Source organism: Drosophila suzukii, chromosome 3 (assembly GCF_043229965.1).
Source record: "Drosophila suzukii chromosome 3, CBGP_Dsuzu_IsoJpt1.0, whole genome shotgun sequence".
Lineage (NCBI taxonomy): Eukaryota > Metazoa > Arthropoda > Insecta > Diptera > Drosophilidae > Drosophila > Drosophila suzukii.
Window position 1 is genome coordinate 70,695,336 of NC_092082.1, and position 27,849 is coordinate 70,723,184.

Consider the following 27,849-nt stretch of genomic DNA (forward strand, 5'->3'; position numbering starts at 1 on the left):
CCTCTAGAAGTGGAGCAGTAGGTAATTTCATTTTTGCCCCTCTTTTTTGTATGGGGAAAATCCGAGGTTGCGGTACTGTTAGGCTTTTTTCTCGAAAACTGTGGGTTTGATTTTGATGAAACTTTCAGACAAGGAGCTTGAATTAACCCCTTATAGCTTAGTTTATCGTGCATATTGGCACAACCTCTGTGAGGGGAGCAGTTAACAAAATTGTGGGGACACGATTTTTCAAATGCATTTTTGAAATACTAATAGGCCTCGTATGTGTCCCAAACCTACCTAGCTCGATAGATCTTTTCTTTCTTAACAATCTAGCATTTTAAATTTTTCGATTTGGTCCCCAAATAGCGAGAAAATTTAAAAATAAAAAGGGCCCCATGTTCCATATTCCACCGTTCCCGTTTTCGTTGCTAACAGGCCGACGCTAATTTGACGCACATGATAATGTGGTATTTAATTTGAACCGTAAAGGGTCATACTGATTTCTGGTCACACTGACTGCTACCTGTTTGAGTTCTACGTTTCGTTTAATTTATTTATTTTCTCTTGTTTACCTTGTTTATTTATTGTTTTCTATTAAGTGCAAGTGCAACAAAAGCTCCTTAGTTATGGTGAGTTATAGATAAGTTCAGGCAATACCTTCCAACAAGAAATGACTTTCTTTTTTCATAACTGCACTTTTCACTTGACTGCCCTCATTAACCATTTTGTATTTATGCAACTTTCTACATAATTTTCCCCAACTATTTTTCCAGGCTCGTTACTTTAAAGAACAGGATATTGATGGTAAATATTGCTACGGCGCATTGATGACATCATTCTGAAAACATTTCTTATCTTTGACCCCCAGAGTTCCGTGAATGTTTTTATCTGTTCGCCCGTTCGGGCCAAATCAACAACTTGGACGAACTAACTGTAAGTGGGCCTCTCACCCCAGAAATAAGACACATACTAATGGTAGAAATTTCTTCATTTCCACAGGTTATCATGCGTTCTCTGGGTCTTTCGCCGACCATTCAAGAACTGGTTTCCTACCTAAAGCAGAAGAATGGCAAAATGAGCTTCGCCGACTTCTTGGACATTATGCACCAGCACTCCAAGGTGGAGAGTTTGCCGGACGAGGTGATCGCCGCCTTCAAGGCAGCCGATCCTCAGAACAAGGGCACCATCTCTGCCCGACAGCTGCGCAATCTCCTCCAGAATTGGGGCGAGGGTCTGTCTATGCGCGAGGTGGACAACATATTTCGGGAGGCCAATGTGAACAACAATAGCACTGTGCGGTATGCCGACTTTGTCAAGATCGCCTGCGCCCCAGTTCCAGATTACTATTAGACGACTGCCTAAGCAATCTAAAGCATTCCATTACTATAACATACTATACTATTACATTCCAGTAAAGTAGTTCCCCAAAGGATTTCGCACAATAAAGCTGGCCAAATGTGTTTGGGAAAAGTTCTTGGTTTTTATTTGTACGCCAAACTTTTTGAGGTGTAAAAAAGTGGCATCTGCCGATCTTAGTTGGCGATGGTGACCTCAACTTCTACGCCGGGCTCGATGTTGATCGAGGTGATCTTCTTGACGATCTCGGAGGGCGAGTGCAAGTCGATGATGCGCTTGTGGATTCTCATCTGGAAAAAGAAGAATGTCATACATATTTAATACAAGAACAGATTGAAATAAGTGCAGGGAAATAAGAAAGTCCATTGGTTTTTGCTTAAGTGATACATCATTGTTAATTGTTTGATGTCGAATTCGGCGAGCCAAATTGTGAAGAGTACCAACAAAGTGGACTATGAGAACACGTTTTTTCTGGGCAGATCACAAAGATACTGTGGGAAGATTGGTAAAACGCCCAACCACGATATCAGATCCGTCCATTGATATCGGAACCGTACATGATACATCACTATATGTTACTTTTGTCGAATTCGGAGAGCCAAATTGTGAGGAAATACCAACAAAGTGGACTATGAGAACACGTTTTTTCTGGGCAAATCATAGATACTGTAGAAGGACTGATAGGATGCCCAACCACGATATCAGATCTGTCCATTGGACAAGGACTATCCAGATGCTATTTAGTTAAACCCACCTGGAAGCGATCCCAGGTCTTGGAACCCTCACCACAAGGAGTCTTACGGGTGGTGATGCGTAGAACCTTGGTCGGCATGCGCACGGGGCCCTGGAAAATTGAAAAATACAAGAGTTAGATAGGAGTTCTATATTGTATAGAGGATACTGTAGCCTGAGCCATGTGATATTCTCGCACTCGGGTAATAAGCGCGGGAATAATGTCCGACTCAGGCATTTTATCTGGCATTTATTAATGACTAGGCTAAGCGTCTTGGTGAACGCAAAGCCTCCAGGTAAATGCAAAATGATCTTTTAGGAAAAAGAATCCTCACCTTGACGCGCAGGTTCTGGTTCTTGGCACCGTTGATCAGGTCGCGGCACACATTCTCCAGCGAGCGCACGTTCCTGGAGGTCAGGGTGATGCGGATGCGGTGCACAGAGGCAGAATCGCCGCCATGGGGCTTCTCAATATCCTTGGGTGCAGCAGCCTGTGGATTGCGGGAAACATGGGTTAAGTGGGGTTAGGTTGAGCGGCCGTCACACGTGGGTGAGATTTTCGTGGGAACTAGGGAGTATTAACCATGGCTAATTACTCACAATAGTAGAATTTGAGCTAGTGACTTATTTCCTACCATTATTTAGCAATTTCCCTGGTCGAGGTATTCAAATCTTTTTATTTTGAGCAGCGCTGAACCAGTCAATTTGCTGGTTGAAAACGAAGAGAGAGAGGGAGGGGAACAGGGATGGACATGTTTAAAATATAAAAATACCGATATATCGACATTTTTGAATAAAAATAAATAGCATATATTTTGAACCGATATATCGCTGGTATTGCTATTTTATGCAAATATATTTTTTAAATTTTCAAACACTGGGCGTAGCTGTGACTTTAACCATTATGGCAGTGTGACTGTTTGGCTTCGCCGCAGTTACCTGTGCAACAGCTGTCGCGAATGGCCAGCGGCGAAGAAGCAGCGATTTGTGTACGTGTGTGTTTTGATTTTGCGACGTAGTTTTCGATTTCGTTCATTCTCCCATTCTCCATCTTGCATCTCCCTTTTTTACTGACACTTACGCTGAGGCTATCTCGCTTTTTTACTGACACTTACGTTGGCTTACGTTTGGCCGACACTTACGAGAAAGGGGGAGGGGAACAGGGATGGACAAGTTTAAGATATAAAAATAACGATACATCGATATTTTTGAATAAAAATAATATCGAATATTTTTAACCGATATATTGCTGGTATCCCTTTTTTATGAAAATATTTGTATGAAATTTTGGAACACTAGCCGGATAGGTAATTGTCAGCAACGTAAGTGTCAGCAAACGTAAGAGCCAAACCCTGCAAGCAAAAGGACGATATTTCTATCGCCTGTCGTCCAGGAGTGACTTCTTAGTAACTTCTGCGCGATAGAAAGACGATAGTACAAATTTTCCAAAAAAAATATACATATAACGCGTAGAAGTCACTTCTAAGTCACTACTGAACGATAGAAAGGCGATAGTACACATTTTACAAAAACAAAAAGGGTCGGGATCGCGAAGAAGTAACTTCTGAGACACTTCTGCGCTATAGAAAGACGTTAGTACACATTTTACAAAAACAAAATTAATGGAAAAAACAAGCCATAAAAAGAGGTCGCGGTTATATTCCGTTTCCCCATTTTTTCTGAGACTTTTTTGGTCTTCCTTTTGACCCACGCTATTATTTTTCGCCCAAGCGTCATTTCGTTGCGCGATTTGTCTGTGTACAGTGCAGTTTTGTATCAATTTTGTGCGTTTTAAAAATGTTGCTTTGTTTTTTCTAAATATTATTGATTGCTTAACATATTTAAATATCCCCCTCAACAAAGGGTGTGAAGTTACGTGCTTATCGTGAGCTGTACGATTATTTAAAGCTATTTAGGGACAAGCTAGCTGTGGACATTACTTGGCGTGTAACTGCGGATCCAACGACTCTCAACATACTCCATTGTAAAAGGTAATGTCTTCTAGTTTATTTTTACCTTGACTGAACAAAAAATAATTTTTGTTTCTGGTTTCTTTAGAAATGGTTATTAATATACTTCTTATGTCGACGGAGCTGGACCTAAATAACATTGATCAGCAAAATTTCCTACATGCCAGTGACCGTGTATACAAGCGGACAAAGCCCTTATACACAAAATAAATGCAAAATATTGAAAGTATAAAAAAATATGTTTTAATTAAAGTTTTTCCAATTGGGAAAGACTTCTAGATATCTTCTACAAGCAAATGTAAAGTTACTTCGGAGTGACTTCCAGAAGAGACTACGGCGACACTTTTAGAAGTTACTTCGGCGATATCGCAATCGGATCGCGGAAGTGACTTCCGTCGGGAAGAAATGTGCCACTTCGGCGGCACTTCGCTGAGTAACTTCGGCGACACTTCCAGAAGTGACTTCGGCGACACTTCCAGAAGTAACGCAGAAGTGACTTCGTCCGCGATGGACGATCGTTTTCATCTTCTTGAAGTCACTTAATAGTGCCTTCCGCGATAGAAAATGCTTGCAGGGCTAAGAGTCAAGTAGGAGTACCCTTGATATACCCCTAGCGGCGACTTCAACCATTAAGGCAGTGTGACTGTTTTGCTGTATGCGCATCGTGGCGAATGGCCGCCTTTACCTGTGCAACAGCTGTCGCCCGCTGCGAATGGCCAGCGGCGAAGAAGCAACGATTTGTGTACGTGTGTGTTTTGACTTTGCGACGTGGTGATTACCTGATTATCCCAAGCCGATCCGATCCGATCCCCGCCAGAATCCAGCACTTCCATGCAGATGCGCGTCGCCGAGTTGCCGGCAGTTCAGCTGCTGCTGCTGCCCATCCTCCTGATTGGCCTGGCGAGTGGTCAGCGCGTCGCTCCCGGCGTGAATCCACAGCACTATGTGAGCACTAAACTGGGGTAACCCTTTCCCTCCGCAGAGATTTAATCAATCCACTCGCATTTCAGCAGCAAGCGCCCCAGCAGGTGCCACATCACCCTCCGCCGCCGCAGCAGCTCCACCAGCCGGTGTACCAGCAACAGGTTCCCTCGGCGCCCGGAGTGCCTCCCCAGCAATATGTGAGTGGAAGACTTAACCCCCATTTCCAGATCACTAATCCGTACTACTCCACAATACCCAGCAATATGAGCAGGTGCCCGTGCAGCAGCAGCAGCAGGTTCCAGTCCAGTATCAGCAAGTTCCTGTGCAGCAGCAACAGCAGCAGCAGCAGCAGATCCATCAGCAACCTCCGCCGCAACAAGTGCATCAACAGCAGCCCCAGCAGGGCCATCACCAGCAGGCCCAGCAGGGACATCACCAGCAGGCGGGAGGCCACCATCATGGCCAACCTCAGCAGGTCCTGAACACTGGCAACATCCAGCAGGAGCGCGCGTAAGTGGACGTCTATCTTATCACTGCCACTGGCAATCACCATTTATCAAGGGAGCTTTGACGTAAAAGTCATAAATTAACCCCAAGTGTCATCTATTAAGCCCAAAGTGATGGGAGGTATTTAGCTGTACCTCCATTCTAAGACGTAACTTTTTTATTATGGGGGAAGATGTCTATAAATTAACCATACTGACATACTCATAGAGTGTTGTCAAGTATTTTTCCATCAACAGTTTTTAAAAACAAATTGAAAGAGCTCCTTAAGAGGCCTCTGTACTTACACATTATCTTTCAATTATTAAGATGAATTCATTATAGAAAATGTTGTACTGAAATTCAGTGTAAATTTGTTTATAAGAGATATCCACGATCGATTTCATAGAACGTTTTTAGTTATACGTATAATTTAGTGATAATTATTAAATTTTTGGTTGTTTTCTCGCCTTTTATAGTAGTTCTGTAGGTAAAATTACTTACTTTCACTTTTTTAATTTTTCCCTCTTACTCTTCCTTCCAGTCATATCCAGGAGCACATGCAGGTGCCCATCGATACGAGCAAGATGTCCGAGGCTGAGCTGCAGTTCCACTACTTCAAGATGCACGACTCGGATAACAACAACAAGCTGGATGGCTGCGAACTGATCAAGTCGCTGATCCACTGGCACGGTAAGACAACCACTACTACTTTATCTGGCTGGATGGTTAGATTTGCCTTTGTGGTTTCTGTTTTTCGTTTTGTTTGACCCACTATTCCGTTCTACCTTCTTTGCATATGCGTAATTAAACTGGGCTGGTTCCGGTTATGGTTGTGGTCATGCTCGAATCTCATGCTAATACATTTTGCATCCGCCATAACAACTCATTGCCGCACAGAGCAAGGCAGCAAGGAGCAGCCGAACGGCGAGAAGCCGCACGTGGAGGAGAAGGTCTTCTCCGACGAGGAGTTGGTGGCCCTCATCGATCCCATTCTGCAGATGGACGACACCTCGCGCGACGGCTACATTGACTATCCGGAGTTCATAAAGGCGCAGCAAAAGGCCGCCGAGAAGCAGCAACAGCAACAGCAGCAAGACCCACAGCAGCAGCAGCAGCCGGTTCATTAGTAGTCACCCAGATCCGTTCAGTTTGCTTACATACCCATGTCCTCGTCCCGCGCTCTGTGACGTGCAACACATACTCCTGTTTTCTGCCCAAAAAACATCCTGAAATTACGTCGACCACGTCAACGGTTTTAGCGCACTTCTATAGATAATTTCGAATCAAATTTACTTAACATGCTCCAAGCATTCCCATCGGAGAACTATTTTGAACAAACTTATTGTCCTTCTGAGAACTTTTTCAAAAGATACCCATTTTCGAATAATGATCACGAATCTCTCAAGGGGTTTGTGCAATTCCAGCCGCCTTGTTTCGTTTTGTTTTCCATTGTCATATTTTTAGTTACTTTTCGATATGAACTAATTTTTAAGCGCATCTCTAGAGCAGCAAAAAACAGACTGATTGTGTAAAAGTTTGTTTTGTACAAAAAAAAGAAGCGAAACTATGCAACAAAAAAAGCGAAGAATACCCCGTCTATGTGGAAATCTTTTTAACTGAAACCTAATATATAGACGCATGCAACTCTTTTGTAAGTAAAGCCGATTTAGCGAATAAAGTCAAATCCAAATCACAGCCGACCACATCTAATCCCTCTATCAAGTAGAACCGTAGATAAAGAAAGTAATTAGTGGTTTCGGGTGAGCTTAGTTAATCACTTAACACTGCCCCAGTGAGCCCAAAAAGTTTGTAACGCCCCCCATTACCTTTCTAGTCAAAGAAAGTACCGAAAAGCCAGCCGAAGGTCAGGCCGAGGGCCAGACTGAGCAGCCGGAGGAGCACAAGGCCGGAGTGGTTTACACGGACAAGGCCCTGGAGGAAACCATCGACTATGTTCTGAAGTCCATGGATCTGAACAACGATGGATTTGTGGACTGGGCCGAGTATCGGAAGACTGAGGCGAATATTGGCAAGGATTAGACCAAGCCTCATCCCAAGAGAGCCATAGAACTTGACAAATTGTTGATTTTTTTATACATTTGCTAAACATAACGATACTTTCCAATCCCCTATTGGAGTTTACAATTTTTGTACTTTGCTTAATAAAATAAATGCTAGAAAATGCACTAATAGCACTCTTATTTAAACCTAAAGATTTAAGAAATATTATATAGCATACTATATTTTGAATTTCATACTGACTACCAGATGATTTTCATAAGGTATCCGGGATACAAACCCCTAAAACCTAGAACTAAAGCTCTGAAAAGCATAAAAGCTGTTTGCCATCGCGCAAAATGTTTCCCCATTGAAGACTTTTAGTGGGTGGCAAGGCGTTGCAGGCGGCGTATCGTAAAATCGGTCGCGTTTAGTGAAAACGTGAAAAAAATAAACAATCGCTGCAGCATAAAAGAGGTTTCGTGGGATTACAGAGTGCCAGTGCCCATTCGAGTGTTACGCGGTGACGGAATTCGGGATCGCTGAAAACCCCCGGAATCGCTGCAAAATGTAAGCCAATGAAGTGGTCACGAAAATAAATATATGTACATATACAGAGTGCAGGGGAATAATTATGGATCGCCGGTCCCGGGGCCGTAAATTGAGTTGCTCGGACGACCGGACCGGCGATGTTGATTGAAAATAAACAATCCGCCCGGGTGGGGGGCTCCAATTGGTGGAGTCCGATCCACGTGGTTGCGTGCAGACGGGAATTACGCTCTGCACAAATATTTGCATTGCACAAATAGCCCAGCATAGTGTGCCATAATATCGATTTTGCCCAGCCTTGTGGAATGGGTAGGGGTGTGGGTGGGTTGTACGGGTACTGGGACTTCCGAGTACCATTCGATTCTCAGGGGGAGATAAGCCGGTTGGGCATGCCATTACTCGGCTTCTCAGTTGGAGTTCCTGTTTTTACAGAAGCCCTTTTAAGTAAAAGGCCTCATTATGCACACGCAATACGTTGACTCTAATGGCTTTGTAATATCCAAATGACTTGTTTCTAACACTATATCATCATAACCGTCAGTTTTGATTGAGTGGGAATGCCTTTTGAGGTCAAAGAAATTATGCATTATACATATGTAAGGTACAACCTTGATCCTAAAAATATAACAAAAATTATTAACAATATTAAATAGTTTGCAATTGAATTTTCATTATAATGTTCTAGCCATAATTAGACCAAGAAATGAGATTGTGATATGCTGCTAGATATAATTAGAATAATAATAATAATTTTACGAGACGAAGATATTCAGTCATTACACATTTTTTACGATGAAATGAACCCTTATTTTATAAATACTTGGTTTAAGAGGTTAACAACTTATTTTTTATTATTTCTTTAAGTGAACTAACTATTTATTATAGGATCATATCACTCCATTAATATTAATACTTTTCATTTATACATTATATTTAATTTTGGGATCACTAGGGCTGCCATGCAGTCTGGAGGACGACCCCGCGAGCGCCTGCTTTATGCATTTCGGGGATGGATAGCATTTGTCGCCTTCATGGACTTGGGCACGGCGTTCCGTAGCTATATAGAAAGACGCAGCTTCCTCGGCGACCACAGTGACACGCAGTTTATAGAGGGTAAGTACCTGAAGGCAAAGTATCGCTAAAATCCTATATTACGGCTATTTTCACAGGTGACTACACCATATCACGCATTATCGGAATGTACTGCCTGCTCAAGGCTATCGCTCTGGTCCACTGCACCCTCTACATACACTACAGACCGTAAGTGGTGCCCAAAAGGTTCTGAATATTTGATAATAATAAAGTTATTTTCCTATAAAAGGGTCGTCAGCATGGGCGGCTGCTCCTTGGCCCTAACTATGGTCTTCTACGCCACCGAGGCTCTCTACTTTCGCTCAAGTACCATAAACTTTTACGTGATCTTCCCTTGCGTGCTAAATTGTAAGTAAAATTCAGAAACCCCTAAACCATGAGCTATAACAATATCATTGAATTAAAATATTAAAAAAATAGGAACCATATATCAATAATAAGATTATAATATCTCACAATCATCCTTCAATCTAGCTATAACTCTACTGGGGCTAATCTATATACCCAAACGACTGCGGCTCTGGGAGCCAAATATGGATCTCGATGACGAGAACTCTCAGCTTCTTAAGCAGATGACTGGCTACAAAAGACGACGTGCGAAAAAACAATAAGTGGATGTTTGAGAAAAATGAAAAGCAATGGAAGGAAACCCTACTAGTTTCCAGCAGCACAGTATTGTGAAGGAATCGCAAATTTTCCGCTTTGGACTGCATTGGTGTGATAGAAATGGCATCAAGTTCATCATTATATACTCAATAGCAATACTGAAAACAACGCCAAATTAGTGATTTTCTATGACCTAGGTACGAAGGGGACCCGGTAGTCCCGGAATAAGTCAATTTCAGGCATAATCACTTCAAGACATATGTTGTACTTCCTTTTTATAAACCATATTTATATACATTTAAAAATGTATAGCACAATAGAGTTTTTTGCACTTTTAAAAGTTGAAAATCGATATTAGGAACTATTCAAAATTATCAGAGTTAGCACCCAAGTTAAACAATTCAAATCGAAAGGCTTTAAATTAACAAATAAGTTTAAAATCATTTTATTTAGTGTTACGTTGGACTTTTCCATTATATATACGATTAACAATTTATGGAACATGCTTCCGGATCGATCCTAAAATTAAGCAATCGCATAGTTGAACATTTTATACTCATCACATATGATTAAAAGTTATATACATATAGAAATACAATAATAGTTTTGTACGCATTATGTAGAGTATGTTTGAATAAAAATTTGAATTTCCATAAAGAGCATTCAATTTACTTGGGAATTAGCGCGGTAAATAAATGTTGGCTTTTCAAATTCATTTACCGCTTTCAAAAAACGATAAGAAAAATATATTTCGAAATAAATCGTTGTATATTTAATCGGTTTCTCATTATCGATATTTATCCGCATCTCCCACCAGACTTAGCGAGTACATCAACCGCAGCCGCGAGAAATCGATAACATCGATAACAACGCTTCTATACTAGTTAACGCGCCAGGAATTTGTTTTGTTTTAATTTCGTTTGTTTTGGTGGTTTTAGCGTGTAAAGTTTATTGTTTACTATGTATAAGAAGTTTAAGAAACGCACGCAGAAGGCTTTAAACACGATCGATGAGAATGCTACCATGAAAGTGCCTGTGAGTGAATATTTTGAGACTTCCAAGTGGGAACTCTGAACTACTGCGATCAAAATGTATATTCCAGCGCCTGGCGGAGACGACCACGAATGTTTCCGTGGAATCCACATCCGCCGGGAGCGAGGAGAACATACCTGCCTCCCAGGAGCACACGCAGCGCTTTCTGTCGCAGCACAGTGCGATTCTGGCCGCCACTCTGGGTCGCACTCAATCCTCCAGCCGGAACATCGCGACGCTTTCCCGGCAGCCCAACAACTTCTTCGAACTGGTCCTGATCCGAGCCGGCGTCCAGTTGGACCAGGGCGACAGCCTGGTTCTGGCCTGCGATCATGTATCCATTGTCTCCAAGCTGCGGGATATCTTCACGAGCGCCTCCTCGTACACCGATAAGATGGAGACCTTCAAGACGGGCCTGAATGCAGCCATGACGCCCAGTTCCAAGCTGGTGCAGAAGCTTTTAACCGGCTGCACCGTAGACGCTGCTGGCGAGGAACAGATTTACCAGTCGCAGAACAGCATGTTCATGAACTTCCTGATGATCGACTTTATGCGGGATTCCTGCGTGGAGGTGCTGCTGAACAAGATCGAGGAGGTGGCCACTGCGGATCGAGTCCTTTCAGGCCGGGCAGCCATTTCCATGCCTCTGCTGCCCCTGATGCTGACCCAACTGCGCTACTTGACCGCTTCGCATAAGGTAGAGATCTACAGCCGCATCGAGGGCATCTTCAACAGGGCCACGGAATCGGCCAAGCTGGATATCATAGCCAATGCCGAGTTAATACTGGATGCCAGTATGCACGATGAGTTCGTTGAACTACTCAAGTGAGTAAAGGGCATGATGTATCATCGAATGTGGTATACCAAAGTACAAAGTTTCGTTGCAGCATCAACTATTCCAGCACCGAAGACCTCTTTCACATGACCACTGTGCAAACCCTGAGCAATTTATCGCTTTCAGACAGAACGCAGTCAAAGTTAAGGCTGCGCATTTTGGAGTTTGCAACAAGTGGCCACTGTCCCGATACGGTAACTGGATAAACTTACTGCTTATCTTAATTTTATGAAAACTCTCTTTATTTTAGACCTTGCCACATCTTATCAGGCTGCTGCTTAACATTTTGAAAATGGACACAGATGACAGTGTGCGCGATGTAAGAGTATTCACCCTTTCCCAGAATTATTGTGTTAAGCATTCGTTCAATTTTCAGTTGATAGGCAGCCTGCGGGAAATTTTCAACTCGCGACACACAGCTCACAGCGACGGAAACTCGGCAACAATCGAAAATAAAAAGTCTCAGCTTGAACTTTTTGGCTTCCTAGAACTTGGCTTAATACGATCTAAGAGATTTTATCAAGCCTTTCAAAGGTCATGTGCTACTTTATCTGCAGAGGAATTCACGTAAGCCGAAGGAATAATTTATACAAATTGTAGTATTCATTTAATTCTTTATTTTTTAGCTCCTTCGATCTAATTGTTCTGCTTTTGTTGATACACGTTAATGAAGATAATTCATTGTACATAGAAAACATTGTAAGTGTTTTTAAAGGTCTTTTAAATCGTATTTTTGACAAAAATGTGAACCTCATATTTTTGACCAAAATCTGAATCCCATTTTTCGCCCTAAAAATTTGGTTTTTTGGCTGCTATAACAAAAATAATCGTCAGATCGATGAATGTCATACCTCGTTGAACTTGTTGTTTAGTTTCCAATCCATTGGCATTCAAACCTGGAAATTATAAATTTTTGACATTTTTTCCAAAAGAAAATCGTATTTTTGACAAAAATGTGAATCTCAAAATTTTGACCAAAATCTGAATCCCATTTTTTCGCCCTAAAAATTTAGTTTTTTGGCTGCTATAACAAAAATAATCGTCAGATCAAAGAATGCCATACCTCGTTGAACTCGTAGTTTAATTTCCAATCCATTGGCATTCAAACCTGGAAATTTTAAATTTTTGACATTTTTCCCAAAAAAAAATCGTATTTTTGACAAAATGTGAATCTCATAATTTTGACCAAAATCTGAATCCCATTTTTTCGCTCTAAAAATTTAGTTTTTTGGCTGCTATAACAAAAATAATCGTCAGATCAAAGAATGCCATACCTCGTTGAACTCGTTGTTTAACTTCCAATCCATTGGTATTCAAACCTGGAAATGTTAAATTTTTGACATATTTTCCAAAAAAAATCGTATTTTTGACAAATATGTGAATCTCAAAATTTTGACCAAAATCTGAATCCCATTTTTTCGCCCTAAAAATTTAGTTTTTTGGCTGCTAAAACAAAAATAATCGTCAGATCAAAGAATGCAATACCTCGTTGAACTCGTTGTTTAATTTCCAATCCATTGGCATTCAAACCTGGAAATTTTTCATTTTTGACATTTTTCGCAAAAAAACACGATGCACACCCTATAAAAAATCCGAAAATGGGTCAAAAAATAAATTTTCCTTAAAATGATTGGGATCGTTAGTATGGCTAGCAAGCTGTTCAAAGCAGTCGGTCTTTTTGCTGTACGACTTAATTTGGCTAAACTGCGATTGAAATAATGGATATAAAAATCGTATTTTTGACAAAAATGTGAATCTCATAATTTTGACCAAAATCGGAATCCCATTTTTTCGCCCTAAAAATTTAGTTCTTTGGCTGCTACAACAAAAATAATCGTCAGATCAAAGAATGCCACATAATTTTGACCAAAATCTGAATCCCATTTTTTCGCCCTAAAAATTTAGTTTTTTGGCTGCTATAAAAATAATAATCGTCAGATCAAAGAATGCCATACCTCGTTGAACTCGTTGTTTAATTTCCAATCCATTGGCATTCAAACCTGGAAATTTTTAACTTTTCACATTAAAAAATTGACATAATAAATTAAATGAAAATATTTCAACAGTTTCGTCGCCGCATTAAACTGGAGCATATTACCGTGACGATTTTGGAGGAGGTAAAACTGCACTATAGACACATCCTAGAGCAGCATATAAGCACACTGATGAACATCCTGCACGACTTTATGCGCGAGAAAAATCGCACTGTGTCCGATTTTGCCAAGGGTTCGTACAGGTAAACTTTAAGCTCTAGAAACATTAATTAAATTAAATTTTAAACCTGTTACTTCGTTTCCTTACAGTATTCTTTTCAAAATTTTTAACTCAATACAGAAAAATATTCTAAAGAAACTGTTGGAACTCACCTGTGACAAATCCTCGCACCTGACGACAATGGCACTGGAATTGCTTCGTGAGCTGCAGCGCAAGAGCGCTAAAGATGTCCAGAATTGTGCCACTCTTCTCATACCGATGTTGGATAGGATTAGTGATCTGACTCTTACACAAACTCGCGTGGCCATGGACCTGCTGTGTCATGTGGCCTTTCCGGATCCCAAGCTATCGGCCTGCCTTCAGCTCCAAGAGCAAGTCGACATGGTGGTGAAGAAGCAGCTGATCAATTCAACTGACAATATAAAGAAACAGGGCATAATTGGCTGTGTGCAGCTCATCGATGCAATGGCTCGCATCGAGAACGATCCGGTAGAGCATGACGATTCCCTAACCAGCGTGGAAAACGTGGATTCCTTGCCCGATGGCCGGGGCAAAATGGCCGCCAATTTAATCAGTAATTAAACATCAACATTCTATTAAAATCGATGTACTAATATCTCTGTAACACAGTTCGCACTGAGTCCTCCATTGGAAATAGTGTCGAGTCTTTGGCCTTGTTCTATGAAGAATTGGCGATGGTTTTCAATCAGCGCAATGATGGAACCTCCGCCTGTGACTTGGACTACCGATTTATTGCCTGGGCCTGCGATGTAGTGACCTTCCGCTTTCAAGCTAGCTTTGTCACCGAGGATGTTCAAGAGACGATAAAGTATGTGTTCGCTTTGAATCTTAAACTCCACTAACTTGATTTGGTTTTTAGGGGTATTAAACTGGAATACCAAATGAACATCAATGAACTAGACGACACAAATGCTAACACTGAATCGGATGTCCTCAACATTGGCATAAATATATCCAAATTGGTTTTATCACCCAAAGCCAAGTAAGTTTTCTGATTAAATAAATCTTTTCTTAAATAAAATATTTGGATATATTTTCCGATTACAGAGCTTGCGAGTCTATATATGTGCTGGCGCCTTTGTTCAACTGTGTCAGGGTGCTGTATAAACACCGCCACCATGACAGCTTGGAAGGCATCAACGCTTTGCTGGGCTGTGCCATTGTATTGCCTTCGTTCTTTGAGGATAATAACTATCTGGCCGTCTTTGACAACTTTGAGGCGGAGCAGCAAAAGGACGTTCTGAGCATTTATTTCCACACCGTCAATTGGATGCGGGTGTCGATCAGTGCGTTCGCATCGCAACGCGATCCTGCCACTAGGCGTCGGGTCCTCTCAAGACTTGGGGAATTGATACGCATCGAGCAGAGGATTAAGCCCCTCCTGGCAAGAGCGCCCACAGACTTTGTTGCACCGCCATACCAATTTCTGACTAACGCCAAACATACGGTGATGAACCAGAAACGTCAAGGAGCAAAACCGGCTGCCAAATTTAATGCAACTGCAACTGAACCAGACTTAACTGGCAACCAAACATCGATCGTTGACTTTACGATCAAGGTGGGAGCCTGCAAGTCCGTCAAAACAAAGATAGATTTTGAGCAGATGTACGGACCGCGAGAGAGGTACAGGCCAATGGAAGTGGAAATCATAATGCTGTTGGTCGAACAGAAGTTTGTCCTGAATCACCAGCTAGAGAAGGAGCAAGTTGGCGAGTATCTGGGTCTCCTGGAACTGCGTTTCCTGCTGGAAGACACGGTCCAAAAACTCGAAGCAGCAGTCCTTCGACAACAGGATTCGTCTGATGCTGATAGCTTTAGGCCGCATCTAGCCAAACCAGAGGATTTTATATGCGATTTACTTCCCTGTCTACATGAAGTTAACGATCACTTGATCACCCTGGCAGAGGCCATTGACAAAGAGCTTACGAAAGTCAATAATGTGTACAGCAATCTGGACCTGTTTAAGGAGCAGTTTAACTATATTAAGACGTGCTTTGGGTTGTGCGTTCGACTATTTGCCTTGTACTTCGCCTGGAGCGAGTGGACCGATAAGTCGCAGGCAGAACTGCTCCATAGTAAGCTGTTCACATATCTTTAAAACCCTAAATACATAAACTCTATGTATTTGCAGAATCCCTGGTTAAACTACAGCCCAAGGCACAGTGGAAAAGACTTGAGAAACAAACTGTTCCCCAGCTGGCAACCTTGACATTTCAATACTTTTTAAAGTACGAGAAATCTGCCTTAAATCTTAGTACGGCGGTCCACCTATATCGGTTGCTGCGCAGCTTGCTAAAGGTGGGAAGTTCGCAAAACGATGCCAGCCAACCGAGATTTCAACAAGCCGAGGAATTACGTAAGCAGAAACTATGAAATATGGACTGTACTTTCAGGATTTAATTTTCTTTTAGGGTTACTGTGTGGCAAGCTGCTGCGGCGTAAATGGTTTCACTACTCTGGTAGTTTGGACAAAGGCGGCCAGTGCAATATCTATTTGGACGAGCTGGTCAAGGGATTCCTTAAGAAATCGACTTCTGAAAGTCAATCCGAACTGCTAAGCGAACTGGTCAAGCAATGCAGTATCCTAAACACGAAGGACAAAGCCCTGACTTCCTTCCCAAACTTCAAAAAGTAAGAAAACACTCCTTTCGCCAATAATATATTTTATTAATGTTGTATATTTTTGTAGGGCAAATTTCCCCTTGCTCTTTCGTGGTCTGTGCGAGGTGCTGATTCACTCCCTAAGTGGTCAAGTCAGCGTGGACAGCCGTGGTGGTAGACTGAATCTTTGGGAGTCGACGGTGGAATTGTTAAATGGCCTGCTCATCATTGTGCAGCAGGTGGAACAACCTCGAAATTTCGGACTGTTTCTGAAGCACTCGCTGCTATTCCTTAAGCTGCTGCTTCAGCGTGGCATGTCTGCGCTGGAGGCCATTGTTCGGGATGATCCCGAGAGACTGACACGGTTTTTGCACGAACTCCAGAAGGTGACCAGGTTCCTGCACCAACTCTGCTGCCACTCCAAGTCCATTAAGATTACGGCCATCATCAGCTATATACCCAGCCTTCGGGAGACGATTGAGACGCTGGTTTTCCGTGTGAAAGCCCTCTTGGCGGCCAACAATTGTCACTCTGCTTTCCACATGGGAAATATGATAAACAGGGATCTTCACGGGGATTCAATAATAACGCCATCCAGTTCGTTTGTCGGCGGGGAGAACAGCGACGAGGAAATACCTGCAGATGATACCAGCGTGGATGAAACCGTGCTGGGAGATGATATGGGAATCACAGCCGTTAGCGTCAGTACAAGACCAAGCGATGGAAGCCGCCGGAGCAAGTCCTCATCCCGCAGCAAATGCTTTTGAATACCCTTGTACGCCTTAAAGATTTAAAATAAATCATTTGTTTTGACCAAAGTTCCGGACGTTTCTTTTGTTTAGTCTAGAATTGAGCAGACGACGATCTTTGCATTCTTTATTTATTTCATTTTTTATTATCTGGATGCAATTTTATTTAATTTTCGTATTACAAATAATAACAAATGTATGTATATCAAATATTTTAGTACAATATGCTTCTTTTCTCACTTTTATTTTCTTCGTTAACAATAATTGTTTATTAAGACGTAAAAGTTGTTCTCCCATTTTTCTCACATTCGGCCTTCCTCTACGATGAATTCTGATTGTTTTTATTATTTAATTTCCATTTGTTGTTTTTTTTATCTCGTAATAATTGGCGACGTTACGTTCACGGTTTATGAATCCCTTTCATACGTGTGGTATGTATGCAAATGTTTTGTGATGTATGTATATCAATAGGTAGTTTATAAAAGAGTTTTAAAAATCAATCATTATAAAATCGTTATATATGTAATTAAAAGAGCAAAGAAAACACACACAAACTATAAATTTAAAGGTAAAACAAAAATGGTCTAAGCAAAGTTAATCCTAACGTGTGTGTATGTTTGAAACAGATATTGTCCTCATACAAATCGTGTTTATTTTTCTGTGTACTAAAGAAGAAACAATCTTGGAAACTTTCCAAAGGTATCAGATCCTTGCATCCACTGCCACTGTCCTTCACCTTTCTTTATAAACAGGTGCGCTTGCTTTAAGCCGATTCTTGAAATATACATGAATAGATTTTGCTGCTGAAAAGGTTTGAAGAGATAATTTGGAATAGGTCGAAATAATTTGTATATTTCAATTTACAATACGATCGTGTTTTTGATTTATTAATTTTTATTGTTTTCTTTATTTGCCAATTTTTCAAAACTTAAAACATTTTACACAAATTAATTTTAAAAATTTTTAATACGTACGCAGTCTGTTTAAAAGTAAAGTTAGATTATACACTCCTACGCCTACATATACATTATATACTCAAATATATATATTTATAGAGAAAGATATATATATTTATTGTATATATAGATTTAGTAATTATGATTAAATCTTGCCTTTGCATCATCACAATTCATGTAAAGTTTTTCATTTTTTTCGCTCAGTTTCCATGCGCAGTTTGCAATTTTGTTGTCCACCTTGCTTTCTTTCATGATTCCTTTCGACTTTCTATTTTCTATTTCTATTTTCAGTATTGTGTTGATTTTTTTTGTTTTTTTGAAGGTTCTTGTTGAAATTTACACACGTATACAGTTATTGTTATTGTTATTAGATCAAAGATAAATTTTGCTTGCGCTCCTCTTCACAATACACAAAAATTTTAAACCAATTAAACAGCTAAACAAATAAGTTCTTTAAGTATTTAACATTAGTGAATTATGTTAGGTCGTAAAAATATTTTGCTAAAAATTAATATTCATAGTTTAATATATATAACATACTATTGAAAACTTAAGCGCACAAACAAAACTAAATATTCAAATTAAAAACTAATTTTGCCAAACGTTTTTGCTTTCCCGAAAAATTAAAACAAAAATTACAAATTACAATATTTAACACAATTAGGGGTGTAGGGTGTTGGGTGTTTTGGGGGTTAAAGGTTTTGGGCAGGGGTGGGTGGGGATGCAGGTAAATTTTAGGCTTCCAAAGAAATGGTTTCTAAATAACGGCACATAATTTTGGTAAAAATTTCATTCTCAATTTTTTTGAATCGACGAAATCGGTTAACTTTAACGGATTGTGTAACAATTTGCCAATTGGTTTATAGATTTAGTTTAGTTTTAGTTTACAATAGAAAAAACACATTAACAATAAAAACTTACAAATTAAATTACAAATTTAAAACAATATAAAATCAGTACAGTTATCGAATTAAACAAATTGTTAAAATTAATTATATTTATATATTTGCAATTTGAATTGGGTTCAAAGGTTTTAAGTCACCAAATGTGGAAATTTCTAGGGCGAAAAATCGAAAATTTTGCATGCAAAAAGACGCGGCGTTATAGAATTTTCATAATTCACTTCCTTATCAAATTAATTTATTTGTTGTGTTTGTGTGTGTTTAAAGAAAAAAAATGATTAAAGTTTTAAAATTATTCTTCCCTTTCTTTTTGCGAAGGCAACAATCAATTGCAATTGCGTGAAATGCTCTCTCAATAAAAAAAAGTAAAATATTCAGGAAAACTCATGGGGAAACTTATCAAAAATAAAAAATGGGTAAATATTTTAGTAATTTTCTTTCTCTTGTTATTGTAGTTAGAAAATGGCGCACACTTCTCATCCCCTACAACGACAGTTTACTTTACTTTAATAATTATGTGTATATGTGTGTGAGTGTATGTATGTGAGTGTTACTAAAGTTAAGCTTAACTATGGTCATTTAGAATTTGTTGTATATATTCTCTTATTGTTTGTGGCTAATATTATGTATTTAAAGTTCTTTGCTGGTTTGCAAATTTTGCGCAAGTTTTAATTCATGTTTTCATTATTTCGTTTTCGTTTTTCATTTTCTTTTTTTATTTTTACTTTAGGCAACTGCTTGGTGTGTGTGTTGGTGTGTATGTATGTGTATTTTTAAATTTAAAAAAAGTTATTGTTTTTAGGCTTATGCTGAACAATGTTCATAGATACGTTTTAAAACACACGCGTCCTTCGTCCTTCATCGACTGCCAACAGTTTGTATTTTGCTTTATACTTGAGTTCAAAATTGGAAGTATTCTTTCGTTAGTTTAAAACTAATTTATATATTTTCGTTTTATACATTTATATATATTAATTAACTTTTTGCTTTACTTGAGATCTAGCAATAGCGGAAACGTAAACGACAGAATTCTTGTTCAACCAAACGATTTATTTTTGTTGAAATTTTGCAAAATAGAAAGAAAAACGGGCAAGTTTTTGTTTCAATAATTTTCCCTATATAAACGTATTTTGACACGTGTGTGGCGTTTTTATATTTTATTTTTTATCCTTAGGCATGGAGTTAGTTAAGTCAGCTTGATATATTCATTACTTTAGCTTAGGGCTGTGTTCTCTTCCGTATTATCTGTGTGCGTAGCAGTTATAGATGAGTAAAGGAAAGTGGGGAAAAAGAGTTTAATCTGAACTTGATATTGGATAAGTGGATTTTAAATAGAATTTCTTAGCTGTGAATGGTTTGGTTTTTGTTTTTCTTCTGCTAATTCGCACTTGAGCGTTGGCTAATTGATTTTATAGTTTTAGTTATCCTTGTTTAATCCAACATTACTCGTTACAAGTGTTAATATTAAGTATGCGTTATTGTTATTAAAATTTATAATCAATTTTATCATTAGGTTCGTTACTATTACTGTTTGTGATGTGTGGTCTCCGCGTCTGTAAGTTTCTTCCTAATTCGTTGCTTCGATTTGCAGACATTTGTCAAATTTCTTGTTGATTTGCGATTTATATCTGCTTATCAGTATTATCAGTATTATCAGTGAGTTTTAAGTGTAGTTTTGTATGTGTGCAATTACTTAGCTCTACATGTTTTTTTGTTTTTACTTTTATTTCACTTCTGACAGATAATTGATTTGAAGTTGCCTAAAACTTACGTTGTTAAAAAATAGTTTGTTTTCAAATTTACGCAGAAAGTCTTGCCAGTTGCCGTCGCCAGTCGCATTATATAACAATGCCGGCCGCGTTTTAATTTTTGTATTTGCTTATCGTTCTCATATCAACTCATTCGATCTAATTAATAATTTGTTTTTTTTTTTCATTATTTTTGTCAGTCAATGTTTCTTCACTAAGCTTTGCTTTTCAATTTGAATTGTGTTCTTGGTGTTCTTAGAATATTAAACAGTTTTTGTCAATTCATCTGAGCTTGATCTCGTGTGTATATATGTCTGGGTTTTCCATATGTCAGCTTTCCATTGGCTATATACAAAAGAAGAAATCGCTTGTCTAAAATTTGTTTCTCCATTTTAACTTGCTATTTTCCAATGCCCATGTAAATATGGTAAAATGTTTCGAGTCGAATTGATTTTGAATTTGGTTGCTTACGCTTTCTCAATGTATAAAAGGGGTGCTACATGCTGCTTAAGATTTAAAATCAATCTGTATGGGCTTAGACTGCTCTCTCTATATAGTTATAGATAAATATATTTTATGTTTTTGTTTGTTAATTTTCATATAGGTTTTTGCTATATATGCTCAATTATTGTTTCAATTTCGAGTTAAAAACGCTATGAGACAAATTTCCTTATACTTTTTTTGTGAACTTTTAAAACGACTTGACTTTGGTTTATCTAAGTTGTGAGGCGCTGATGCTTTTTAAAATTGTTTTGGGAAAATCGAGCTAAACTGGTTTCGCTAAATGAAAATGTTTCGTTTAAAATGCTTTCGCTGCAAAGGCTATTTAAGTGATTACATACAATACATATACTCTACTCGACATATTTGTTGCTGCTATTGCTGATTTCTTGATTTACTGATTTCTTGATTTTTTATTATAGTTATTTAGAGGGACGCAATCTACGGCGTTCATAGCAAAAGAACTAATATCGAAACGAGTCTCTAAACAATGCTTTTGAATTGTGGCTAATTGCATTTCTTATACCTTATATAGTTTGTTGAAATTAAATTTATTGCTTTTAAGAATGGTTGCTATTTTGTTTTCTTTTCGTTTTACTTTCATTTTTTACTATGACGCGAAGGATTCTTCTCCAGGATGTCGCTCGGAGAATATTATTATATGTGGTTGTAACTTCCTGGTGTTGCTGCTGTTGTTGTTGTTGTTGTTGTTGTCGTTAATTGATTTCAATTGGGTTGCTGTGTGGTTTTAACTCCATGCCGAAAACGTATCCATGTACCACTGTTCACCATTGGTGCCTAAAGGTTGCTGTGGTAGCGGTAAACTGCCCCAACTGCCGCCATTTCCTATTAAACCGCTCGGGTAACGTCGCTTAACATCTGCCGGATTTTGGTGACCTCCATCGAACTTACGTTTACCGACTACTGCAGAGTGGTGACCACGCCACAGATCGGTGGATGGATGGATTTCGTTTTTGTGGCAGGCATTCGGTTTGATTTTTGGTGTGCGTTGAGTGTTTGGTTTTGGGTTGTGGGTGGTGGTGTGAGGTGTTTTTCGAAAGAAAAAAAAGAGAAAGAGAGTTAAAAATGTTGTTAATACAAAAATGGTTCAAAGTTGTTGCTATTATTTCTTTGTTTTGGTAGTTGGTTGTTTTTGATTGGATTAAGTTCAACTGGTCTATGGTTCGAATGAGGGTTGTCTTGACGTTGTATTAGTTATTTTAGTAGCACAATTTCATGATTTTGGTCCACTTCGATTTCGCTTTGTAAGTGGTGGTAGTAAATGGGGGAGAGACGGTCGTTTGTGTTTCCAAAAAATATTAAAGACAACACCATTTGATCTTTTGTTCGTTTAATTTATCTCATCATTGGTTTTACACATCACAAATCGGGGAATCGTGTTAACTCGACATAACGCCAGGGACTTGGGGACACGGTTACATGTACAAATGTATTGTGTTTTGGGTATGTGTGTGATTGTGGTGTTATTTGGTGCAGAGTGTCATCGTGTTTGTGTGGGAGTTAACAATTACCAAACGGGTTTCTTGTAAGTAAAACAATTGTACATGATATTATCGCCTGACATGGAACATGGAACATTTAGTACAGCTAACGATATGGGTAGCGGCGATAACCGATAACCGGGACAAGGTTGCACAAACAGAATCGATCGCCAGATCGATGAATGGATCCCTGGACCGAAGGATAACAGAGCGCTGTACTTGAAAAGCTCGGCTAGTGGGTTATAAGTGTGCTTGAAACTGGGGCCTTGACGTCGAGTGTGCGGGCTTCTCCACTCATAATTTGAAATTTGGAATTTTGCAAGGACTTCTTTCGGTGTCTACAGGGCTGAACTGATCTGATCTGATCTGGCGCTAATGATTTCGATGCAGCATGTTCCTAAAGACGATACGCGTGATGTGTATTCTTGAATGACGAGCTTCTTCGTTTGGACTTGATTTTGATAAAACAAATGTGATATATATATATATCATGTATGGGGGGTGTATGTGTTCTTGCGACGGAATAAATTTGGTTTAAACGGACTTCCGCTTGTGTTTCTTTTCTTTATCGGGCCGAGACGACTTGGATTTGTGGGAATGCTTCTTGGACTTGTGTGACTTGGTTTTGCTATGTGAGGACCTATGGACTTTACTCTTCTTCACCGGAGAGCGACTCTTGTCGCTGTACCAGGAGATGATCGATGTGCTACGCTTAGTTGCCCTCCATAAATGTCTTGAGTGCAGCTCCAGCTAGAAACAGATTTAGGATTTTGGATTGTTTTTTTCTTTTGCATTCATTTTTTTTTGGATTTTGGGTTGTGTTTTATACCGTTGACACAGTTGTGGTTTTCAAAAACAAAGCGCTTGTAATGAGCATGTGTGTGTGAAGCATTCTAACAGTAAATAAAAACGAGTCTTCCGGGGAAGACAAAAGTATCTACGAATACAGCCACAAAAATGTAAAGCGTGTTCAAAAACGGAAGCAGGTGATTGGGCGTTGGGTGGTGGAGTTCCGTGTTTTTTGGTGGGTGGGTGGATTGATTGGGTGTGCTTCTCGAGGTCGTCACGCTTTTGCCAGCTGATGTTAGTCAACCCATATTACTGGGGCAAAAGCGTGATCTGTTTGGGGTCCTCCGCTATATGTATATATATATATAAACAAGTATAGATTCCATTGACAACAAATTATAACAAAAATTGGTTGGTGTGTGTGCGTGTTGTAAACATAATACACGAATCGATTAGTATTTGTTTATACATAAAATAAATAAAAAACGATCTCAGTTGGTATTGGTGTCACCCTGTGTGAGGATATGATATGTATGAAATGTTAAAGGGTGGTTATATTATACATATATAAGGTCATATTGGTATACATGTGTGTATAGGTTACTAAACTATTAATTTTTTTTTGTTTTTTTTTTTGGCTTTGCAAAGCATGATGGATAATTAATTAACAAGACTCACAATTCGATATACATAAAATCACACAAAATATCATATGTATATTGTTAAAGTAATGGGCTAGAATATAAATAATGTATAAATAAAGGTTTTATATTTAGATTTGTGCAATCGCAATCGATCAGGTCAATCTTGAAACGCGTATCATTTGTATAAGTATATTATTTGTAGCTGGTGGCCAACAAATCAGCGCGGGGTAAAAAAAACACAAAAAATTATATACACGTACGTCAAAATTTTGGGTGGGGATCGTTTTCTTTTCGGCGGGATGGGTTCTGTAGATGGGGGTACTGTTCGGGGGTTAGGGACAAACATTGATATTAATCGGAACAGAGATGGGTGCCAATAATGCTTCAGCTCTCCCAAACGACTCTCTTCGACTCTCTATGACGCTTAATTAGTAGGTGACAATATATTCTCTGTGCTTGGGTGGTTTGGTGGGACATAAATACTAATCGATTCATAAACGTTTACAGACATTGCTCATATAGTTAAATACATATCCAAGACAATATGCGTAGTATAAACAATTACATAATTTGTTATAATGGCTTTCCATATACATAGGCGATGTTCGATTGTGTGTATGTGTGTGCGGGTGGGTGGGCGTTTTCTGTTTTTAATGGGCGTGGCTGTCAATTGCTGCTTACAATTGGAAAAGAGTGAAAAAACCATGCATCAAAAAATGTAGCATACATCTCAGCGCTGACACAGAAATGAAAAAAAATGGACAATCGTAAGCAGCAAGATCACAACTACTGGATCACAAAGAAACATTTGATAAGAAAAGTATTAATATTGGAAATATAAAAAAAATAACCAAGGAATGGGTAAAACTTTACAACATTTAGAACAGTTACAAATGCGATACACACGACATTGAAGTGACCTTTTTTGGGGGTTAGGATCTGGGTTCGGGGATTCACACTATATTTAAATCTCTCGTTATGTTCGTTTGTGTGTGTCTTTGTGCGCGTGATGAGTGTGTGTGTGTGTGTCTAGGTGTATTTTTAGGGGTGTGGGTGGTATTTCGTATGCATGTTTACATTTTTACTTGGCTTTACTTATTAATTTATATGAATTTGACATTTGCAATGTACACATATATATATTCTCTCAAGTTTGTCGCTGTTGTTGGTTTTTGATTATGCAGTTTTCACTTGGCGCAGGTTGTTGGGATTGTTTTTGATTCGATTTGGTTTGATTTGGTTTGAATTTGAATTTGATTGATTTGATTTCTTTTTGTTGGTTGGTTTGATTTTGGTTTGGTATTTTTTGTTGTGGTGTGTTTTATTTTATTGAGATACGAGTACGTTCTTTGTGTTTTTTGTTGAGCTCACCTGGTAAATTTTGTAGCGGCTTGACGTGCTGGGTGCCACGAACGCTGGGACGCGTTGGCACCACCCCACGGACCCCCCCGGTTGCTGCCGGCGCCCCCTGACCGGTGGCCCCCCGCTGAGCTACCGCCGCCGCCGCCTGTCCCGCCGCCGCTGCCGCTGCCGCCGCCTGTGGCGCTGTTTGGGCCCCCAGACGACTGATGCTGCCACGTTGGCCAACGACTCTGCCACGCGGCATTGTGACTCCATGCCCACGACCAATTCCCTACACATCCACATCCACATCCACATCCACATCATCATCATCGTGGTCATTTTTCAATGGCACAGTGGTTAGGGCATCATCATCATTATGATCATCATCATCATCATCGTCATAATTGCATGCATTAGTTGCGTTTTGTGGGTGGTGTGGTGTGGTGTGTGTGTGTGTGTGTGAGGTGTTCGTGTGGTGTATGTGTGTGTGTGGGGGTGGTGGGTGGTTCGAGAGCGTGTTTTATGCATTTCCAGATTCGGTTCCATTTTCCATCATTTTGGGTTATCCATCGGTCGTTGGTTTGGTTTTGCGTTTTGATTTCGTTTTTGATTTCAGTTTTTCAGGTTTCGAGATTTTTGTTCGAATTTTTGCATTTACAATTTTTCAATAGTATTAGCATTTTTTTTTATACATAATTGAATGTGTTTGTATATATATGGATCGCCAAGATAATTGTCAAATTTTGGTCATTTCAAATTTCGAATTGAACGAAAGAGTAGTAAGCAAAATAAAAGTACGTTTTTGAATTGATTTTGAATTTTGATAGTCGAATCGATGAGAATTTCGAATTTGGAGCGGTTGCATTTTCGGAAAGAGGTGGGGGGGTCAGAAAAACAGTTTTCGTTTTGGTTTTTTGGAATCGAAAGGTTAACGATTTGGTTTTAGATTTGGTCGTTTGGTTGGTGGTTGATTTTCGTTTTGATTTTGATTTAGGTTGGTGGCAGAGATAGAATTTGTAATTTTAATGTGGGTTTTTTTTTGGTTTTGACGAACATATATATAATTTTTTTTTCAAGATTTGTTGTTTTTTGTCATATTGTACCGAAAAACAAATGAATTGTTTGTATATAGATAAGTATATAACAAGAACACATAAAAAGAAAGAAAAGAAAAGAAAAAAATCGAAATAAACGCGTTAGATTCTTGGTGTAAAAACTGTTTGTTTGATTGTACATACACGATGTAATGTATGCATATAAAGTATGTATTATTTATATAGAAATTACTAAGATGTATATATACTGTTCTCTGTATCATGTGTAAACTGAGTGAGCATTTAACTAGTCAATTGGGTATTATTATAATATACTTATAACAACGGATCTGGGGCGCTTGAAACGTTCAAGTCCAAGCAACAAAAGTTTTGCCTCTTGCGATTGACACAATATTCAAAAAATAACTTTACCATGTTTGTAAATTTGTTTTATAATGTAACTAAAGGAGTACAATAAGCGTAATGCGGTTAATTGTTTTTAAACATTAAAGCGTTTGCGTTGATACAAAAAAATAAGTATTTTTAATAGTAACATAAAGCGATGCACACTTTAGTGCGCATTTGTAATAAAAAGCGCTTCGCTTAATTGCTAAAAATTAATTGAAATTAAAACGTCAGCACGCCGTGTTCAGCTTATAAATATGTTATTAATGGTTACTTCTTCAGCCTGGCTTTATGGATGGTGCAATTAAAATTATAAATAAATAAGCAGGTGGGGTATACGTACAAGCAAAGCATAAGTTAAGCGTAATAAAGCACCGTTTGTTAATTTTTCGATTGCGGCGTGGCGCGTTGAGTCCTTAAAATACTGGATGTTGGGTGTTTCCATGGGTAAAGCGAAAACAAGGCGAAACAAGCAACAACAAATAATCCTTTTTCCGGCAATGGGCGTGCACGTGTATTTGTATCTGTGGGTGTTGTGTGGGCGTGGCATGGTTTTTTTGGGTTTTGGGTGAATAGTGGGTGGTGTTTTGGTGGAATTTGGCAGCAAGAGACGTGCAAATTTTGACTTTATATAAACGAAACAAAGAGAACATATTTTGGGGAAATTAAAGCCAAATGATGAAGCGTTTTTTTTTTCTTTTAAATAAATCAAATACGAAATAAACTAACTACAAGACAGGAAGGCAATCAACTGAGGGCATATATCTAAATCAGTATAACTCAAAATGAACTCTACAAATCTTGTGTTTCTGTGTGCGTTGTGTTCTTGTTCTTCAAATTGTACTCCGATTCGAGAGGATCTAATATAGGAGAGAGA

General features: G+C 39.1%; 6 protein-coding genes across 31 annotated transcripts in view; 4 read left to right on the forward strand and 2 right to left on the reverse strand.

Moving 5' to 3' along the window:
• The first annotated feature begins 470 nt into the window (after nt 1-470).
• LOC108010566 (calmodulin-like protein 4) lies at nt 471-1,452 on the forward strand. Its single transcript, XM_017075446.4, has 4 exons — nt 471-611; nt 756-786; nt 851-915; nt 982-1,452. The coding sequence occupies exons 1-4, from the start codon at nt 609-611 to the stop codon at nt 1,330-1,332; spliced, it is 450 nt and encodes a 149-aa protein (XP_016930935.1). The 5' UTR covers nt 471-608; the 3' UTR covers nt 1,333-1,452.
• Nucleotides 1,439-2,860, reverse strand: RpS20 (ribosomal protein S20). Its single transcript, XM_017075447.4, has 4 exons — nt 2,706-2,860; nt 2,406-2,561; nt 2,093-2,182; nt 1,439-1,628 (listed from the first exon to the last, which is right to left on the reverse strand). The coding sequence occupies exons 1-4, from the start codon at nt 2,706-2,708 to the stop codon at nt 1,515-1,517; spliced, it is 363 nt and encodes a 120-aa protein (XP_016930936.1). The 5' UTR covers nt 2,709-2,860; the 3' UTR covers nt 1,439-1,514.
• Nucleotides 2,861-4,783: 1,923 nt separating this feature from the next.
• LOC108019431 (lymphotoxin beta receptor inhibitor) lies at nt 4,784-7,636 on the forward strand. 3 transcript variants are annotated; one of them, XM_017087254.4, is made up of 5 exons: nt 4,784-4,985; nt 5,054-5,161; nt 5,224-5,474; nt 5,992-6,140; nt 6,348-7,145. In XM_017087254.4, exons 1-5 carry the CDS (start codon nt 4,872-4,874, stop codon nt 6,575-6,577), a joined length of 852 nt encoding a protein of 283 aa, XP_016942743.2. In that variant the 5' UTR covers nt 4,784-4,871; the 3' UTR covers nt 6,578-7,145. The 3 variants fall into 3 exon arrangements, with proteins under 3 accessions (XP_016942743.2, XP_036673883.2, XP_016942742.2); XM_036817988.3 differs by lacking the exon at nt 6,348-7,145 and adding an exon at nt 7,285-7,636 and having other exon boundaries at nt 4,785-4,985; nt 5,051-5,161; XM_017087253.4 differs by having other exon boundaries at nt 4,785-4,985; nt 5,051-5,161.
• A 171-nt stretch (nt 7,637-7,807) lies between these two features.
• On the forward strand, nt 7,808-10,352 carry LOC108010595 (uncharacterized). Its single transcript, XM_017075482.4, has 5 exons — nt 7,808-8,018; nt 8,950-9,110; nt 9,167-9,257; nt 9,319-9,437; nt 9,564-10,352. Coding segments are annotated over exons 1-5 (510 nt in total). The 5' UTR covers nt 7,808-8,016; the 3' UTR covers nt 9,701-10,352.
• Nucleotides 10,353-10,546: 194 nt separating this feature from the next.
• On the forward strand, nt 10,547-17,727 carry Fancd2. Its single transcript, XM_036818633.3, has 14 exons — nt 10,547-10,730; nt 10,798-11,552; nt 11,615-11,756; nt 11,813-11,881; nt 11,939-12,129; nt 12,189-12,261; nt 13,629-13,798; nt 13,866-14,350; nt 14,407-14,605; nt 14,657-14,779; nt 14,845-15,872; nt 15,929-16,153; nt 16,209-16,428; nt 16,487-17,727. The coding sequence occupies exons 1-14, from the start codon at nt 10,656-10,658 to the stop codon at nt 17,163-17,165; spliced, it is 4,434 nt and encodes a 1,477-aa protein (XP_036674528.2). The 5' UTR covers nt 10,547-10,655; the 3' UTR covers nt 17,166-17,727.
• Nucleotides 17,728-19,692: 1,965 nt separating this feature from the next.
• The window catches only part of Syp (synaptotagmin binding cytoplasmic RNA interacting protein), a 54,217-nt gene continuing 46,060 nt past the window's right edge, over nt 19,693-27,849 (reverse strand). For 8 of the 24 annotated variants that reach the window (XM_070997079.1, XM_036817973.3, XM_070997081.1 and 5 more), the window contains 2 exons: nt 25,561-25,822; nt 19,693-22,178 (listed from right to left, as the gene is read on the reverse strand). In XM_070997079.1, coding sequence (XP_070853180.1) covers nt 22,003-22,178; nt 25,561-25,822 — 438 coding nt within the window. In that variant the 3' untranslated portion in view covers nt 19,693-22,002. Of the gene's footprint in view, nt 22,179-22,588; nt 23,507-25,560; nt 25,823-27,849 lie in introns of those variants that run through there. The other 16 variants (XM_036817983.2, XM_036817982.3, XM_065865499.2 and 13 more) reach the window with 5 other exon arrangements.

Bases quoted from the DNA above. Each gene is read 5' to 3' on its own strand.
- LOC108010595 (XM_017075482.4), top strand. The intron at 9,111-9,166 runs GTAAGTACCTGA...CTATTTTCACAG, and splicing joins TGACACGCAGTTTATAGAGG to GTGACTACACCATATCACGC. The intron at 9,438-9,563 runs GTAAGTAAAATT...CCTTCAATCTAG, and splicing joins CTTCCCTTGCGTGCTAAATT to CTATAACTCTACTGGGGCTA.
- LOC108010566 (XM_017075446.4), top strand. The intron at 787-850 runs GTAAATATTGCT...TTTGACCCCCAG, and splicing joins TAAAGAACAGGATATTGATG to AGTTCCGTGAATGTTTTTAT. The intron at 916-981 runs GTAAGTGGGCCT...TCATTTCCACAG, and splicing joins ACAACTTGGACGAACTAACT to GTTATCATGCGTTCTCTGGG.
- Fancd2 (XM_036818633.3), top strand. From the start codon at position 10,656: ATGTATAAGAAGTTTAAGAAACGCACGCAGAAGGCTTTAAACACGATC. The intron at 11,757-11,812 runs GTAACTGGATAA...TCTTTATTTTAG, and splicing joins GTGGCCACTGTCCCGATACG to ACCTTGCCACATCTTATCAG. The intron at 13,799-13,865 runs GTAAACTTTAAG...GTTTCCTTACAG, and splicing joins TTTGCCAAGGGTTCGTACAG to TATTCTTTTCAAAATTTTTA.
- RpS20 (XM_017075447.4), bottom strand. The intron at 2,183-2,405 runs GTGAGGATTCTT...TCAATTTTCCAG, and splicing joins ACCAGAACCTGCGCGTCAAG to GGCCCCGTGCGCATGCCGAC. The intron at 1,629-2,092 runs GTGGGTTTAACT...TTCTTTTTCCAG, and splicing joins AGACCTGGGATCGCTTCCAG to ATGAGAATCCACAAGCGCAT.
- LOC108019431 (XM_017087253.4), top strand. From the start codon at position 4,872: ATGCAGATGCGCGTCGCCGAGTTGCCGGCAGTTCAGCTGCTGCTGCTG. The intron at 5,475-5,991 runs GTAAGTGGACGT...TCTTCCTTCCAG, and splicing joins AACATCCAGCAGGAGCGCGC to TCATATCCAGGAGCACATGC. The intron at 6,141-6,347 runs GTAAGACAACCA...ATTGCCGCACAG, and splicing joins GTCGCTGATCCACTGGCACG to AGCAAGGCAGCAAGGAGCAG.